The 17,883-nt window shown below is 46.4% G+C and overlaps 1 protein-coding gene across 1 annotated transcript; it reads left to right on the top strand.

The window, feature by feature from the left end:
* Positions 1-2,565: 2,565 nt before the first annotated feature.
* EVA1B (eva-1 homolog B) lies at positions 2,566-13,915 on the top strand. The gene is made up of 3 exons (XM_089478781.1): positions 2,566-2,823; positions 10,278-10,359; positions 12,503-13,915. Exons 2-3 carry the CDS (start codon positions 10,293-10,295, stop codon positions 12,925-12,927), a joined length of 492 nt encoding a protein of 163 aa, XP_089334907.1. The 5' UTR covers positions 2,566-2,823; positions 10,278-10,292; the 3' UTR covers positions 12,928-13,915.
* Positions 13,916-17,883: the final 3,968 nt, after the last annotated feature.

Below are 17,883 nucleotides of genomic sequence, written 5' to 3' on the forward strand. Positions count from 1 at the left end.
ACGCAAAAGCTTGGGATATTGTGTCGAAAGCAAAAGGGGAGCAAAGTTGCCCAAAGTTGTTGGAGGGTGCTCCCATGCCACTTTTTGGCACCAGGGGGCGATGGAGCATCAGGCGCAGAATGGGACTCTGCTCCCCATCCTCAGCCAACTCTTGGAAAAGTTACTTTTTGGACTGTGACTTCAGGTCGCCTGTCCATTTACATATTTTTATTGGGGTTTCTTAGGAAAGGAATCCTCAGGGATGGTTGTTGTTTTGTTGCTGTGTTGCTTCAAGTGTTTCCAGCCTATGACAGGCCTTTCTTGGCTGGGAGAGTGTGACTTGCTTTAGGTCACCCAGTGGTTTTCCATGGCTGAGCCGGGAATCGAACCCAGGTCTTTGGAGGCAGTGCTCAAACCATTACACTACACTCCCTCATTATCTCCCACCCGCGCTCACACACAAATTTCTTTCCTTGGAAGCATTTAACCACGAGCTTCCCTCATATCTCACTGTGATCCTGGTGGAGGAAACTGCCTAAACCAGCCTGTTTTTTTATTCCCATTCCAGAAGAAATTACAATCCCAGATGTTGTCTCTGTCTCCTTCCCCTTTGCATGGAATTTTAATGCAACACTTTAAAGGCACCAAGCAAGAAAGCGCAGGGTGATGGTTGTGTATCTTCAAAGTGTGTCCCCTCCTTCCCAAATGGATCCAGTCCCCAAGTTGCCCCTCTGCAAGGGGTCCCTGGCTGTAATGGGAGGAATGGGGAGAAGCTGGAGCCCACTGGTCTCCTTCAGAACTGTTGCTCAGCAACGTTAATGGGAACCAGGCCCCACATTTGCCTCTTTCACTTTTGTTTCTCTACATTCCCAGGCAAGGAGGCAAAGGCAGGCATTGCAATTCTTTTTGTGGCCAAAGGGTCTTGGCGTTGCCCTTTCAGACTTCTCGATACTCGGATGACTATGACATGAGAGGGTCCCCTTCCGTCTCAGTGCATGTGGAAAGGATTTAGGGGTCTTAGTAAACCATGAGCTAAACGTGGGCCAACAGTGCGATGCAGCAGCCAAGAAGGCCAATGCAATTCTAGGCTGCATCAACAGGAGTCTAGTGTGGACTTCCAAACATAGCTACACCTCTATGGATTGAGGGAACTCGTAATGCCTCTCCTCCTTTGGTCAGAACTCACTTGGAATACAACGTCCAGTTCTGAACAGCACAGTTCGGGAAGGCTATGGACAAAGTGAGACGTGTCCAGAGGAATCTGACTGAGATGGGAAAAGGTCTGGAGGCCACCAAGCCCAATGGGGATCAATTTATGAGGTTGAGTATGTTTAGCTTGGAGAAGAGGAAACTGATAGGTGGCATGATGAAGCAATCTTATTTGAAAGGATGTTGTGTAGAAGGTGGGATGAGCTTGTTTTCCAATGCTCCAGAGGCTAGGACAAGAACCAATGGGTTTGAATTATGGGGTTCCGCCTAAACATAGGGAAGAACTTCCTTACTTTAAGGGCTGTCTCAAGAGTAGAACTGGAGGGTGGTGGGCCACTGTCTGTGGGGGACAGAGGTTGGGTGCAGGAGTGCTTTAGTTGTGCATTCCTGTATGGCAGGGAGGTTGGAATTACCTTTGGGGTCCCTTACAGCTCTGTGATCCTATTATGTCCTCTCCCCAGCAGAGATGCAAGCTTTATACATCATTACCAGTGCTTTGAGTTATGCCAGAAAACAATTGCCTGGCCTCCTCCAGGGATTAATAGAAAAGGACAACAATACATCTGCATTAGGAATTAGAGACAGAATTTTAATTAAAATGGATGTCATCGTTGCATGTAAATGTCTTTCTCTCATATTAGCTGAACCTCTGGATGGCACGCATCAGTTGCCTCTCCCAGTCATAGTCACGATAATGCATAGAAAATGATGGGGAAGGAGGCAAATTCAAAATGGGATTAGGGAAAATATGATGTTCATGTTTAGCAAAAAGGGGACCTGGGTTGAATTAGTGGAGCAATGCTGCTTCAAAACCATTGAGACCATTCATTCTCTTTGCCTGCTGAAGTCCTCTAGGGCACCTTTTGGGCTGAAGGAAGTTACTTTTTCAGATGACAACTCCCAACAAAGGTGTAGCTATGGTTGAAGAGGCCCAAAATAAGGCATAAGAATAATTCCCTCCATGCAATTGTATTTCAGCCCCCAAATTTGTAGCATTGCAGAGAGTGAGAGACGATGGAAACCATTCAGACCTAGAAGGCTTCTATTTGCTGTGTTAGCCTTCACTCGGTCACTTTGTCTTCCTCTTTTCTTAGTGTGTATTTCTCAATGCTCAACAGAGGTTTCCAGTTACTGCAAAACCAGAAATTTGGAGATGGAAGGGAATTTTTTTATCTGGGGAGGAAGACTTTAAAGCAGCGCAGTGACTGCAGCTGGATGGAGGGTTGTCAATCCTCCTCCTTCCTCCCCCTGGACTTCCGGCCTTTTGACTGAGCCTTAATCATTCACCAGATGCTGGCCCTGGATCAGGAAAGGAGCAAAGAAGTGGGAGCCTTTGCTGTCTGTAGGGAGAAAGAAGGACCCCAGGGAGACAGCATCTCTGTGGCCCAGGCTGAGCCCTCCTTGGCCTTCTGCTGGACTTCAGGATGGACAACAGCAGAAGGTCCAAAGACCACTTTGTCCATCGTCCCTGCAACCTTTGGAGGGACTCCAAGGACTAGCAAAAATGCCCTCCAGAACCTACAACAAAACCAATACTCAGAAGCGGCTGGAAACCTGTGTCTGCTTTGGAAAAATCTGGGTGGTTTTATAGAAGTTCAAAAGGGCAGGAAAGGAGAGGAGCAACTTGTTTAAGAGGTGAACCACCATATCTTAAAATTTCCAGGAGAGGTAATTTGCCATCCATCCATCCATCCATTGTTCCATCCATCAATTTATCTATCTATCCATCCATCCAATGAATTATCTATCTATGCACCAACTATCATCTCTCTATCTGCCCATTCATTCATTGACTTATCTATCCATCAATCACTTAACTTCACTTGCTGCAAACCGAGTTCAATGTGAATTAGTAGTTTGCATTCAATAGCTTCGCAGGAGAGACAGCGGTGGACTCTTTGCCTTCCTGAAAAAGCTAATTGGGTTTTTTCCCCTTGCTTCAAACTTTCCTTAACTCAGTCCATAGATGGTTATGATGTCTTTGCTTAAATTTATACTTGTGTGTCTCATTCCTCATTAAGGCCTTTTTTTTTTTTGCCCTCTTGTTTTTGGCTGGACCCAACCTTGTGGCCACACATGTCCTTCTTTGCACCTGCAAAATGTTGGAGAATATGCAACATCTTCCAACATCTGGACACCGAAAACATCCTTGTTGTTTTTTGAAGGTAGACAACAGGTCCTCTAGTATTGACGCACACCCTCCAAATGGGAGCCAAGAGTCTGGCTTTTATGAAAACTGGGTCTCAAAATAAATTGGTTTGGCATTGGTTGCTTTTTTTTAAAAAAAGGAAACCACATTGAAGACACAAGGGATCATGTTTGCGACATCCGCATTCCTTTGGGCTTTAAAAACAAAACAAAATGAGGGAAATAACCAGGCAAGAGCAGGGAAGAGTTCATCTTTTTGACAAAAATGAAATTCCTCCATGGGTCATGCCAATGCCTTGACCGCAGAATTGGACCGAGCTAAAAATGGACACTTTGCCATTGCCAGGAAGCGCGTCTCTCATTTTTGGGTGCGCAACTACGTGGGACACCATTTGGGCCATGACCAGAATGTAAAGAACCTTATCTTTTTGGATTCCTACTCCCAGAATCCCCTGGGAAGTGGAGTCCAAAAAAGAATTGTCTCCTTCCAAAATGGTGTGCCTGGATTTCTGTGTCAATGGCAGTGGACCGTAGCGCCTCCCAAAAAACGGTGGGCTTTTCTCTCAAAAGGTTGGCTGTCAGGCATACCTGCCTTTTGCTTTCCTTTTGGAAGCAAAATGCAACTTCAGAGACCAAACCGGAGCAGCCATGAAAGGGATGGATTTCTTTTCCTCCCGGACCAAAGGAGGCCTGTGTCCAGCCACTGTACAAACACACCCAGCGTGCCTCTCTGTGTGTGTGCAAAAAAGGGGGTAAACCATTCAGCCGAAAGAAAAAGGCCTTTCTGTCCTGGGCCTCTTTTGAACTTCCCTTCTTTCCAGATTTTCTGTGGGCCTCCTGGACAAACAACCGCAAGGGCTTGTGTTTTTCTTTCCCCCTTCAGCTGGGACATTTTGGAAAAGGCTAGCTCTCAAATAAGACCCGGACAACAGGTTTCTCTTTCCATCCAATCTGACCACCTTCCTTCTGCCATGAAGGAAGGCATCCTTGAGAGACCCCCAAAGATGGAGAGCCCACCGCCCTTCAAGGCAGCCCATATCTGATGGTGGAAAAGGCCTGCCTCTGGAGAGGGAAGTGGGACTCCTCTTTGGAGGTTTAGAACCATAGAATCCTAGAGCTGGAAAGGATTCCCAAAGGCCATCCAGTCCAACCCTTCTGCCATGCAGGAATACATAGGATCCTAGAGTTGGAAGGGACCCCAAGTCCAGCCTATCCTTTTGCCATGCAGGAAGGCACCATCCAAGAATCATAGAATCATGGAATTAGAGTTGGAAGGGACTCCTCAAAGGCCATCGAGCCCAATCCCCATCTTCTGCCCTGCAAGAATAGACAATGCAAGCCCTCCTTGTGCCAGATGTCCATCCAGCCTCTGTTTAAAAACCTCCAAAGAAGGAGACTCTACTACACTCCAGAGAATCAGATTCCTAGAGTTAGATGAGACCACTAAGGGCCATCCAGTCCATCCCCCTTCTGCCCTGCAGGAGTACAGAGAACCCAAGAACTAGAAGGTACCCCTCGGGACCATCCAGTCTGACCCCTTCTTCTGCCTTGCAGGAAGACACCCTCAAACCCAGCTTGGGGTCCCTTTCATGCCCCCAAATCCGAGGCTCCTGTGATCTGCTGGGGGTCCGCCTTGGAGATGCCTTTCCTGGGGATGTCTGGGGGGGAAGAATGCCTTTCCCAGACTTTCTTTTGGGCCCTCCTCTGCCTGTCCTGTGGGCCGGGCCCTTTTGCCTTCCTTCTTCCATCCCTCCATCCCTGCCTCCGCCTGCCCTCCTTCCTTCCTTCCCTTCCTGCTTTTGGAGCCAAGGGGGTGGAGGGAACAGGGGAAGGAGGCAGGGAGGCAGGCTGGCCAGCTCCAAGGCAGGGAAGGAGAGGCTCTGGCCCCGGAGCCAGCCCTCTTCCTGGACCCCTGGGACCCCCAAGGGCAAGGGATCAAGAGAGAGAGAGAGAGACCCAAAGAAGGGAGAGGTAAGGAGTCTGGGACTCTGCCTGCTGCGCCTCTGGGCACTCCTCTTCTTCATCCTTTCCTCCTTCTTCCATTCCTTCCCTGCTCCTTCTCTCCTCTGAAGCTGCCAGGGGGGTCTTGGGGTCCCAGTCCAGGCTTGGCATCAAGCTCACCCCCCAAAAGACCCCTTCCAAGGGGGCAAAGAGGGAGATTTGGCTCCTTTCAAGGTGAGCTCTTGGTGCGTAAAAGGGCGCAGCAAAGGCTCCACGGAAAGTGAGGAAGCTGGTCTTGCAAGACAAAGCTTTTTTTGGGGGGAAGGTGTCTTTTGGGGGGCAGGTGTGGGACTGGGGGTGGCACCAAGTCTTAGCTGGACTTCCCCAGATCTTGGGGGCACTGTTTTTCTCCCTCCCCCCCCCCCCAAAGAGTGGAGATGCTTGGCAGGGCAGGAGAGCACTCTGTGCATGCTCAGAGTCAGGGAAAGGATGCTTTAAGGGCTGAGCCTCAACCAAAGCCTCTGGGGACAGAGGTATCAATGGCATTCCCTTGACCAAAAGAAAGACAGCAATAAGGGCAGGATTTTCAAGTCATTAAAAAAAGGTGTTGTGTTTGTTTGGATGTGTGTGTTTTGTGTGCCTTGAAGTCCTTTCCAACTCATTGATACTCCAACTAAAGTGGAGTATCAATGGGTTTTCTTGGCAGGATTTTTTCAGAGGAGGGTTGCCATTGCCTTCCCTTTGGGGCTTCTTGCCCAAATTTACCCAGTGGGTTTCTGCAGCTGATCAAACCCTGGTCTCTCAAGAACTATAGCCCAACCCCAAACCACTCGGCCATACTGTGTTTATCCTTAGACAAATCCCCCAAATCTGGTCATGGCTTTCTTAGGCCAGCCAAAAACAAGGCACAGGATCCTGAGGTCTCCAGTCTTTCCAAGCTGAGCAGAAAAATCCCATTTTGAGAGGGTTTCTCCAGGGTTTGCTAAGAGTGAGAATGCTTCTGCCAAATGTGAATGTCAAGAAGACACAACATTCATTCTCTCACTCTCATACACACACACACATTTCCAGTCCTAAAGCTGGACTTTGTCTTTTAGTTCTGATTATGTTAAACTTTAAAAGAGAAATCATCTAGCGCTCCAAAATGGACTTGGTTCTTTCCATTTTGCAGAAAAGGGGGGCCTGGGATGCATTGTAAAGAGAGATCTGGAGGAGAGCGGGAACTTTAGGATCAATATAGGGCCCACGGGGTTCACAAAATCCCCCAAATTTGGGTACGGGGGATATTACACTTTTGTGCAATTGTGTCTTTCTGTGCCTTCAAGTCTCCTATCAAGTTATAGTGTCCTGAATTTCATAAGGTTTTCTTAAGCAAGGAATACTCAGAAGTGTTTTTGTCCGTTGAAATAGAGACTTACAGCACCTGGGTTTCCTTGGCCGTCTCTCATCCAAATCTTTTAGAGGAATAGTTTTATTTATTTGAGGAATAATTTCCAACAAATGGAGTAAAAAAGGGGGAAATAAAGAACATAAACTTTAAAAAACAGCAGTATAAACAGTCTTCCTCTTAATAGTTATACAAGTATAATATCGTTAATATATTAGTGTCAGACAGGAATACTCTGTCTAATACTTCCTTGTTTCCCCTAGATCTGAATTATTTAAATGTATTATTTTTAATACACTTTCTATAATTTCTGACACATTCATCTCTATATTGATATGTTGCGATTGCTACCTTTTAAACCACAGTTTGTAATTCTTAACTGCTGTATCGATATCCTAATTTATTTATAAACCAACATCCAAGTCCTAACCAGGGTTGACCCAGCTTAGTTTTGCTTTAGGCTCTATTTCAAAGGAAGGAACTGACAAAACTTGGAGGCAGCATTGCATAGTGGTTTGAGCATTAGACTATGATGATGGAGACCAGGGTTTGATTCCTGACTCAGCCATGGAAACCCATTGGGCAAGTCACACTCTCTCAGCTTCAAAGGCAAACAAATCTTGTCCAGAAAACCCCATGACAGGGTCGCTTTAGGAGCACCGTAAGCCAGAAATGACTCAAATGAATGCAACAACAACAACACGGCAAAAGTACTTCTGAAGATTCATAGCCGGAGAAAACTCTGTGCAAAATTCATGGAGTTGGCATAAGTCAAGGCACACATTGACGCACATGGGATTTCTCCTCCGGCCCTAAATTATTCTCTTTTACTGCAGCCTCTTTCTGACTTCCATTATTTATTCCCTCCTTGCCTTTGGACCCATTATCTTGCAGGAAGTCCTGGGGGCTGGAGAATTTGCTTTTGATTATAGAAACATTCCTGAAGACTTTTTCAAAACCTCTCTTTCCTTTTTTCCCTCCAGCTTTAAAAACAGAACATAAGGGAGGAGGTTGCTGGGAGAAAAGAGGGAAAATGGCACCCCATGCAGGATGAACAGGTGTCCTCCTTTTCCAGGACACATCCTACATTCGAACCAGAAGGAATTCCAAAATGTCCTCCATTTGAGCATAACAAAGAAGCGCAGGTTTATATGAGTATTTTTAGCTTCAATTTTTGCAATGCCCTGCTTTTATTTTCGACTCTCCTACATTTTACAGTGCCTTGCCCTCCTTTGTGGCTATGATATTTGGTCACCCGGCCCTCCGTAAGTCACCACTTCTTTTGCCAAAAAGGTGCTTCGTTCTCCAAATGGCTCCTTCTGAGTTTGTCAAAAGTGTCAGAGTGCGGCTTGAAAATGGCACCCTTGTGTTGCAAGGTTTTCAAAATTAGTAATATTATAAAAATAATAAAATAATATGTGATATTATTTTATTTGTTTTATGCAGGAAAGCAACTCTTCACGAGTCTGTCCTCTGCCTAAATTCCAAACAAAAGCATTAATTCCAGTTATCTTAGCCAAGTAGTTCTCTGCAAAATGAACACATTCCCAACACTCATTCATTGCACGGTGCACAATTTTGGCCTTTAGGAAGGGTCCAAACCCAAAATGCAAGATTTGAGCATCTTGTTCAGTCTATATAAAAAGGAAAAGCTGCCCAATCCTCAGATACTCATTGTCCAGAAAATGCATGATAACTAATCCCAGTGTGGTGTAGTAGTTGTTGCTTCCATGCTAGGAGTAACCAGGCCCTTGTGTAGCTTCCAAAACAAGGTAATATTTGGGAGTCTCCATAGTGGAAGGGCTTCTCCTGCTTCTTCTGTCCTGTATATTTTCCTCCATCTCTGCCCAGTCTCTCCTCTGACCCTCAGTCCTTCCGGGTCCATCCACGGTGTCCATCCGTGGACCTGGCCATAAATAGCCATGACCTGGAAGACCAGCCAGTGGAAGGGTGGGGGACGAAGAAAAGGAAACCTCCACTCTGAAAGCAGCAAAAGCATATTTCCGCTGCTTAGGATGAATTTCCCCTGACCGTAACAGGAAGATGGAAGCCGGCAGGACAGAAAAAGACTCCATTAACTCCATTCACTTCTGGGGCCGAAGCCTTAAAATGGGGGTCCCATGATGGAGAGAGTGATGAGTTGGAGGGCTGAAGATGGCCAAAGATTGGCTCAAATCAAGGTTGCCAAATCCCTTTTTGTCCAGAGACCCGAGACCAAAGGATAGTGCCTAGTGCTGACACAGAAGCCAACCTTGGCAATGCTGATATAGGAGTTTATCACATGAAGGAGATTGGGAGTTTATCCCAGGAATATCCCGGAAAAATCGCGTAATTATGTGGAACGATTTCACATGACGTCACAAAAACCTCGCCATTAAAGTGGTCACAAAGAAGCATTAACGTGCATCTTTTTACTTTCAGGATTTCAGCGACGATGCGTTTCCAATATCACTTTATTTGCGCCATTGCATGTGACAATCATTCGTGCAATTACTCGCCATTTCTGCTTCATTTGCGGGATGCTTTGCATGTGCTTTAATCTCTTTAAATGCTGAAATCAGCCCGAGTGTGATAAAGTCTGCTGTATTGTGATGGAGAAGCTTGCGACGATGGATCTGAGAAGAGCCTCAGAGAAAGAAAAGTTGGCAGAGTCCTTTCTCAAATTCATTGCTTAGAGGGTGAGAAGTTATATAGGGTGGCTCTCTGCCCAGAAGAGAGGGCAATTGTGGGGGGCATGACTGTCATGGGGCTCCTTGGCTTGGTTCCCCTTCCTCTCCGGAAATCCCATGACCAGCCTTGCGACTGGGAATGGCCAGGCAGCTCTTTGGCTTCGAGTTTTGCAAAGAAGGAGGCATTGCTCAGGGTTGTCAGTACAAAAGCTACGTTGGATCTGTGGCCATTTATCACTCTCCAACCCATCGCTCTTTAAATCAGGGCTGAGGAAGTTTATCACACTGGGGCTGATTTCGGCATTAAAGAGAGATTAAAGCTCATTTAAAGCGTCCCGCAAATAAAGCGAAAATGTCGACGAATTGCGCAAATGACTAGCAAAGTCCCCAGACATCCCTTTTGTTTTGCTGAGATTTTGAGAGGCCCCAGAAATTCCCAAAACATCATCTGCTGAACTTTGGCATAATTTCCTCTCTTCTGAAAGGAAACCAGGGAAGGAGGGAGAGCAATTTCCTATTCCGAAATCATCCCCAAAGGGCCAAAGGACCATCCATGGGGCATCTCTGGGAAGAGATTCAACGCCAGGATTTTGTGATCAACCCAAGGACTAAACAGGGATGTCCTTTCACACCATTTTACACAATTCCATGGAAATGCATTTTCAGGATCTTTTTTCAGCAATGCAATTTTGGGAAGGAAAAAGGGAAAGGGACAGGTTTTTTCTAATCCTTGCTGTGTCCAAAACGTCGGGAGTCGGAAACCTTTCGGGATTCGCAGCAAATCCTCCAACAATTTGTTTTAGGAGATCCTGAACTAATCCCTTCCTAGGCTGGCCTTAAGTTTAGTCTTTCATTTTGTTTTGTGCAAGGAAGGGGGTGCAAGCATGTTCTTCCAATACAGCGATGATGATGATGATGATGATGATGGCTTTTCCCTTTTCCAGGTTTCTGAATTTGCAATGGAGACGCAGCAGCAGGAGATGGAGCTTCTGAGCAACAGTATTGCAGCTTATGCCCATATCCGAGGTAAGGAAAAACAGAAGATATGATTGTTGGAAATGCTCAGGAAAAATAGGTTTTTGGCTTTCTCCGGTGAAGCCCCATGTTGCCAGATTTTGCAATATCCTCCAGCAAAAGGGGTTATTGCAAAACCTGGCACCGTGGGGCATCGCCAGAGAAAGCAAAAAAAACCTATAGGGTTTATCATACAGGGGAAATCTTGTGCAAAAACGGGATTCAAAAGCTGGGGGAAATCTGCAAAGAGCGGGTCGATTTTCACACACTTAAAGTGGTGTTAACCCAAACGGAAAGTAGACATGAGCCACTCCTATTTGCTTTTACCGAAAGTAAAAATGGGCGGCTTTTGTCTACTTTATATCTACTTTCCGTTCGGGTTAGCACCACTTTAACAACAACGTCGTGTGAAAATCAACCCACTTTTGCGGGTTTCCCCCAGCTTTTTTTCCTATTTAAACCCCCATTTCTGCATGGGATTTATCCCGTGTGATAAACTCCTATTTTTCCTTATATCAGTCTAATCCCCTGAATTAAATAGGCAGTGAATAAACAGTACTCAAGAATATGTCAGTTCCTTGAAATCCTTCCAATTCCCCTTAAACAATCAGTTCCAATAAAAGTACTTTCAACCTTAATGTCTTGGGCCTGTTTGATTGTATATTATATCTTATATTAGGGAACTATATATATATATATACTAATTTGTTTTAGTATATCAGTATATTATTTTAGTATTTTACGAAGTTTAATAGAAATTTGTAACACTTTGGTATCAAATGTTATATATTATATTAAGGAACTATATATATTAGGGAGTTTGTTTTAGTACTTGTTTTAGTCTTTTACCATTCTATAGTGTTGTGTTTTATCATCCATTTTTGATTCTGTATGTTTGATGTGCTGCCCTTTGGTGGAAAAGACGTTATAAATAAACGTCATCGTCGTCATTATTTTCACATAATAAAAGAATAAGAAAAATATGACAAAGAAATTAAGAAAAGTATGAGAAAGCATAAAAGATATTCATTGCTCGGAGGGGAGGAAGCCATTTTAGTTTGTCTGAAATGTTTGTATCGGTGTAACTAAAGTGTTTTGCTTGTGTTTGTTATGCCATTTTATTTATTTTTAAGAACAATTTAAAAATTGATTTAAAAAAAGAAAGCCAAAAACAGAAACCCAAGTCTAAACTCTTTGCGTTGATCCGTTAATTCTCTCCAATCTATCCTCCGTATTCCAGCCAAAGAGCGCTATCCAAGACTGGAAAAGTTAAAAACGCTCCCCACATTTCCCTGTATATTTCCCTCTGCTTTCCTTCCTGATGCCAAAATATCTGTGTTGCTTTTAAGCCTTTTAGCAGCCGTTCGGCAGCCCTGGCGCTCCTTCTGCGATAGGTGGGATCTCTGTGTGTTTTTCCAGGGCTGGACTATGAGGCCATTGGCAGCCTTTGAGAAACAGGCATTGATTCATTTCCGCGCCTGGAGCTCAGTTGTCGTCTCCATTGAGTTGGACTGGCCCTGCGGCCGCCTCCGGCCTCCTGGACTGGCCTTTTCCTGGCTCCCGAAAAGGCCAAATGCCTCTCCTGGAGCTGACAGGGAGCACTGACTTGAATGTTGGATTTATGACTCTGGAGACCAGGGTTCAAATCCACACTCAGCACACTCTCTCAGCCCCAGATGAAGGCAAGGGCAAGCCCGTTTTTCTGAACAATGAAAAACCTGGCCAAGAAAAACCCATGATAGGTTTGCCTTAGGATCGCCTTAAGTCGGAAACGACTTGAAGGCACCCACAACAAACTCTCCTGGAAGGCAATAAGATAGATTACCCACCCTACTTGCAGTGCTTTACTTTTTAAAATAATCACTTCTTCAAAACCAAAACAATTAACCTCTGGCCACTTCCAGTTTTCTGGTTTGTATGGGAAGGGATCTCAAGGGTCATCTATTCCAACCCCCTTCAGCCATGCAGGAATAGTCAAATAAAGTGCTCCTGAAAGATGACCTCCAACCTCTGTTGAAAGACCTCCAAAGATGACAAGCCCACCACCTTCGGAGCTTTTCCATTCCCTGCCTCTCCTTTGGCCACAATCCAAATCCCTAAAATCTTTCTTGTGGCCCAGGCCACCTTTGCTGATCCCTCTCTCTTTCTCTCCTAGACAATCCCGAGAGTTTTGGCCTCTACTTCGTCCTAGGCGTCTGCTTCGGCCTCCTCTTGACCCTTTGTCTGCTGGTCATTCACATCTCCTGGCGGCCCCAGACTGTCCCTCCAAGGCCCCGGAAGAGGCTGCGGGACTTGAGTGAAGATGAGGAGGAAGACGAAGAGGAGGAGGAGGAGGAGGAAGAGGACACTGCTGACCCCGTGGCTTCTGAACCCGTGCTGGCGATGACGGAGCTGCCTTCAGAGCCCCATGCGGCGCCGGACGGGACCCTCACGGTCAACGTCTTTGCCTCGGCGGAAGAGCTAGAGAGGGCGCAGCGGCTGGAGGAACGAGAGCGGATCCTGCGAGAGATCTGGCGCAACGGACAACCCGACATTCTGGGCACCGGCACCGGCACCCTCAGCAGAGTCCACTACTATTGACCCAGGCCAGGTGGGCAGCCGTTAGACGTCCCTAGGTGCCCACTTGTGTCTTTCCTCAAGAGATTTGTGGCGAATTGTGCCAGCCTCTCCAACATTAGCCAGACCTGCTTCGGCACCAACTGGCTTTTCATATTTTGGGGGGAGAAAGATAAGGGGGCAGGTGTACTTGAAAGCAAGTAGCAGTGGTCATGCCAAGTGGCAAACAGACCAAGTCTCTGGATATTCAAACTCCCTTAAAGACCAGTATCCAATTAAACTCTTGGCAAGTGGGCAGCCAAGGCAAGATCTTCTTCTGCCAATTGGTGATGCTGCCATGTTTCCTTGACCTCATACTTGTCCATGGGGCAGTGCCCACAACCGATGCCAACATCCTTCTTGGCAGACAAGGCCATTTCTCTTTCCAAACGTACAGAGAGTGTGAAAAGAATCACAGCCACTGTTGATTCTCTTCTTCATCTTGCGCCATGTGCATATTGTTACACAAAAGGGTTTGCGGTTTCTGAGAGGTTGTGCCAAGGCTGGATTCCTACTCAGGGCTGCACAAGGGTTTACACAATGTCTGTGGTGCACCAGGAAGGCACGAGGCATTGGCACCCATGTCGTGCGGTCAGTTTGCACGGAGGTGCGACCCAGAACAATTCCAACATAGTACGACTCCAGCAAAGCCGTGGAGGCAGGAGAAGAACCAACCCAAAGACTTTGGACAGCCAAGCCTGCCGTTTTCTCCACTTCCTTTTATCCTTTGTGGTTTGGGGATTCTGGCCAAAGGAAGAGGGCAGACAGCAGACCTGACCAATTTGCCCCGGCAGCCCCAAAGCTGGTCTCCTTGGAGGGCTCTTGTACCCCTTGATACTCACCCACCAAGGGACACGGTTGCAATGGGGAGGAAGGTGCTCTTTTTATCTTTGCTCATGGTTTACGTCAACCGGATAATCTGTTGCATATGTGTGCCTTATCCTTTTATACATGTGTGTACATATATATAAAACCAAAGTCATTGCAGTTTTGCATGGCTCACAATGTGGTGTCAGTCTGATAGTGCTTTCCTGCATGGCAGAAGGCGGTTGGACTGGATGACCCTTGGGGTACCTTCCAACTCTAGGATTCTGTTATTGTATGATTCTATGGATCTTGCTCTTCCCAGTAGGTTTGGGCAAAAGCAAACCGCCGCAGCCTTTCCTGGCTTTCCAGTTCCTCCTCCTTCATAACTTTTGCCTTTTTGGCCACATAACTCTGATGTTGTTCAACCTCACCTGTCCTGGTTTTGACCCATATTACATTGGAGGGTATGTGCAATGTATGGAGTTGTGTGAGACGCTGGCAACACAATGCACACCGAGGACATCGCAACTTGCCTTCCACCGCATTCCAGGCTCTGCACACCCCCCATGAAGGAGATCTGATATTTTCCCAAAAAGGAAAAGCTCTCCTCTTCCTCTTTGCCTTTGTGGGACCTTCAGTGTGTTGGCTATGGCTCTGTGTGTGTGTGTGTGTGTGTGTGTGTGTGTGTGTGTGTTGTATCTCCTTTCACCCTGTCTCACCCCACACTTGGGGGGAGACCTTCCCAACCCTCCTGTCTGTGGGAAAAGAGGTCCCTTCCCACGCTCTCTGTCTCTCCAGATTCCCTTCGACTTAATCTTGCAAAGAAGGAGGGACACAGAAAAGGTTGGCTTGCTGCCCTCAAAGCCTCCATACATCCATCCTTCTCCCTCCAGACTCTTTCCCCAGAGAATCTTTACAAGGGGAGATTGGAGTCGTGATGGGGATGATGGCTGTCTTGTCATCTTTTTTGCTGGGGGAGGAGGGAGAAACAAGAAGGGATGATGGTTGAGGAAGATTTCCCCCCCTTTGTCCCCATCCCAGTCTTCATGGAGCTTTGCATCAAATGCTTAAGAGTCTGCTTTGCAATTAAGGGAAGCATTTAATCCTCCAAGAAATGGGAAGATCAGCCCATCATCCACTGAAGGCCCATTTTGGGGAGAGGGAAGGCAGGGTGTTTCTTAAAGAGTCCCATTCCAGCGAGTGGGAACATCCTCACGACATACAATCCTGATGGCTCTGCAAAATAGTATTTGCATACATGAGCAGCATAGCCATTACTATCACCTTGTGTACCCAGGGTGACCAGATAGATGTCCCCATAACTGCAAAGGAGGACAAGGCACCGCTAAATGTAGGGCACTCCAGAAACATGTCCAACATTACAAAGTAAAAGCTAAAAACACTAATACCATTTCATGTTCAAAATGGAGAACATTTGGGAATTCCTCCTGGACAGAAGGAAGAAGTGTGGGGCATGTCCTGGAAAGGGGGGAGGACATCTGGTCACTCTTGGGTCCCCAGGAAAAAGAAAATGTTGTTGCTGTGTGCCTTCAAGTGGTTTCCAACTTATGGCAACCATCTCACAGGGGTTTTCTTGGCCAGATTTGTTCAGAGGGGGGTTACCTTTGCCTTCCTCTTAGGCTGAGAATATATGACTGGTCCAGGGTCACCTAGTGGGTTTGCATGGAGGAGCAGAAGGGGTTCGAACCCTGGTCTCCTGTGTCCAACACTTCAACTACTCCACCACGCCTGGATTAAAATGGAGGGGGGAAAATCCTTAGAAGTCTTTTATCAGAGCTTGCAAAATTGGTTCTAAAAACCCCAAGTAATCTGGGACTGCTAAAAAAAGACAGAGCGATGGGGATTGTTTTCCTTTTTGGTTTGCAGGAGTTTGCAAAGGGCATTAAAACTGAGGACTGTGAGGCCCACTGACCAAACTGACCGTATCCCTCTGTCCCAGTAGATGTCCATTTGTGAGACCCCTGGTCTCCAAATGTGGAAGATGTGGGCCCTGGTTTCCTCCTGCCAAGACCTTCTCCTTCTCTGCTCTTCCCTGCCTCCTCCATCCATCCGCCCCCAATGTGGCCGGATAAAAATAGCTCTCTCGGCCTCCTACTCCTGCTCCTCTAATTGGAGCCAGATGTTTGCCAGATGTTTCCCTGCAGGCCAAGGGGGGCCGCCTGGAATGCAGGGGAGGGAAAGAAGGACGGAAGGAAGCCAGACGACTCTTGGAGAGGAAGAGGAGAGGGATCTGTTTTGCAACGGCAGATGCCTAGGGTCTGTCTTGCCCCAAAACTTGCAAACTGCTTTTGCATCTTCAGGTCGTAACCAGTTGTTCTTCAGTTTATGTCAATGGCTGCAAACAGAGTTCAAAGTGGAAACGTAGTTTTGCAGTCAACTCAGCAGAGGACAGGAGAGGTGACTTCCCTATGGGCTCAGGCAAAAGCAAACTACCGCAAGCCTCTCCAATCTGAGTTTGCTAGGCCACACTCGGCTTGGTTTTCATCTGTGAAATATTGAGGGGCACCCCACTGTGCGAAAGGGGAGTGGAGGCATTGCCACCAGTTATATGCCAGTGCAATCCAGTATAACTCCAGTGTACCATCATGGGCGTCATACATTTACGCAGTGCAACTGCTAAACAGGTTCCCTTCCCAGGAAACATCTCCTCCAAAGAGACTCCTGTGGTCACTTTGGGAGCTTTTGTGGACTCAGACCTGCTCAAGCCCATGCACAAAATGGCTGCCATCAGCTGGAAGGGACAGAGAAAAATAAGGAGGCAAGGTTTATGACCGCCCATTGCAAAACCTTACAGTGTGTGCAATGAGGATGGCTCTGCTAGGCTGTCCATCTGAAGCCAGACATAGGATGACCAATATATAAATATAAAGAGAACTTCAATGATTGGATCGAGGAGTGAGAAGCATGCAATTGGTGCCATCTGGTGCTCAAAGTTGGCTTCTCCCTCTTACAATGGCTCTACTATGTACTGGAGGTGGCTGTTCAAAAGCAACCTCTGGGCTCAGGGAATGGAGATGATGATGATCCTTATCAATTTATAGCTCACTGATTCCCCACTGCTGGGATTCAATGTGGCTTACAAAAATAAAAAACAGATGCAGTGAAAGGTACTTTGTTGTTGCAATGTGCCTTCTGGACCACTGCAACTTATCTTGAGCCTTGTCTTGAGTTTTCCTTGGCAAGATTTATTCAGGAGAAGTTTGCCATAGCCTTCTTTTTTAGGCTGTAAGAGTGAGACTTGCCCAATCAGCCAGTGGGTTTTCAGGGCCAAGAAGGGATTCCAACCCTGCATCTCCTGGAGTCTTTCATGGTCAAACATCCAAACCACTATGCCATACTGGCTCTTACAATTTATCCCAAGGATATCTGCCAATGCCTTCCTGAGGCTGAGAGAGGGTGACTTGCCAAGGTTACCCTGTGGGTTTCTATTGCCTTTGCAGGGATTTGGACCTTGGTCTCCCGGAGTCCTAGTCCAAACACCCAAACCACTACAGCATGCTGGTTCTTGCACTTTCAAAGTCACAAATAAAGACATATAAAAAGTTTTGGTCAAATGCTGTCAAACAGCCCATCAAAATGAAACCATTTAAAACAAGCTGATTGAAATGGAAAATAAAATACTTGTTTGGGGGAAGCAGTGTCCTCCTTTTGCCACCATTCCTGCCCCGCATCGTCGCCTATGAAACTGCCATTTGAATTTCACGCAGAATGCCTCCCGCAAATCCAGCCCTGGCTAAAATATTCAATTGAATCAAAACTGTTGCTCCGCTGTTTTTCATTCTGAGCAAAGACAAACAGTGAGACTGCTGGAACAACAGGTTTTTTTGTTGATGTGGCAGAAAACTTTCATGCATCACAGCACCCTTTTAGGGAGGGAAATGCTTTCATGGAGAACCAGATTGCTACAGATTGCACTTGCATATCTATACAATGATTACACTAGACTGCTTTTCTGCTGAATACTAACAGCTCAGGATTTCTCTGCTCCTGGTGCACATTGAGGAACAATGCACTTCTGCACAGAGGGATGTATACTGCTGTTAAAATCCTTCCTCTCCCTGGAGAAGGGTGGGAAATAAATTTACTCTTCTCCCTGCAGGTGAATTGTGAGAA

Source organism: Sceloporus occidentalis, unplaced genomic scaffold (assembly GCF_023333645.1).
Source record: "Sceloporus occidentalis isolate IW3139 unplaced genomic scaffold, rSceOcc1.0.p SCAF_13, whole genome shotgun sequence".
Classification (NCBI taxonomy): domain Eukaryota; kingdom Metazoa; phylum Chordata; class Lepidosauria; order Squamata; family Phrynosomatidae; genus Sceloporus; species Sceloporus occidentalis.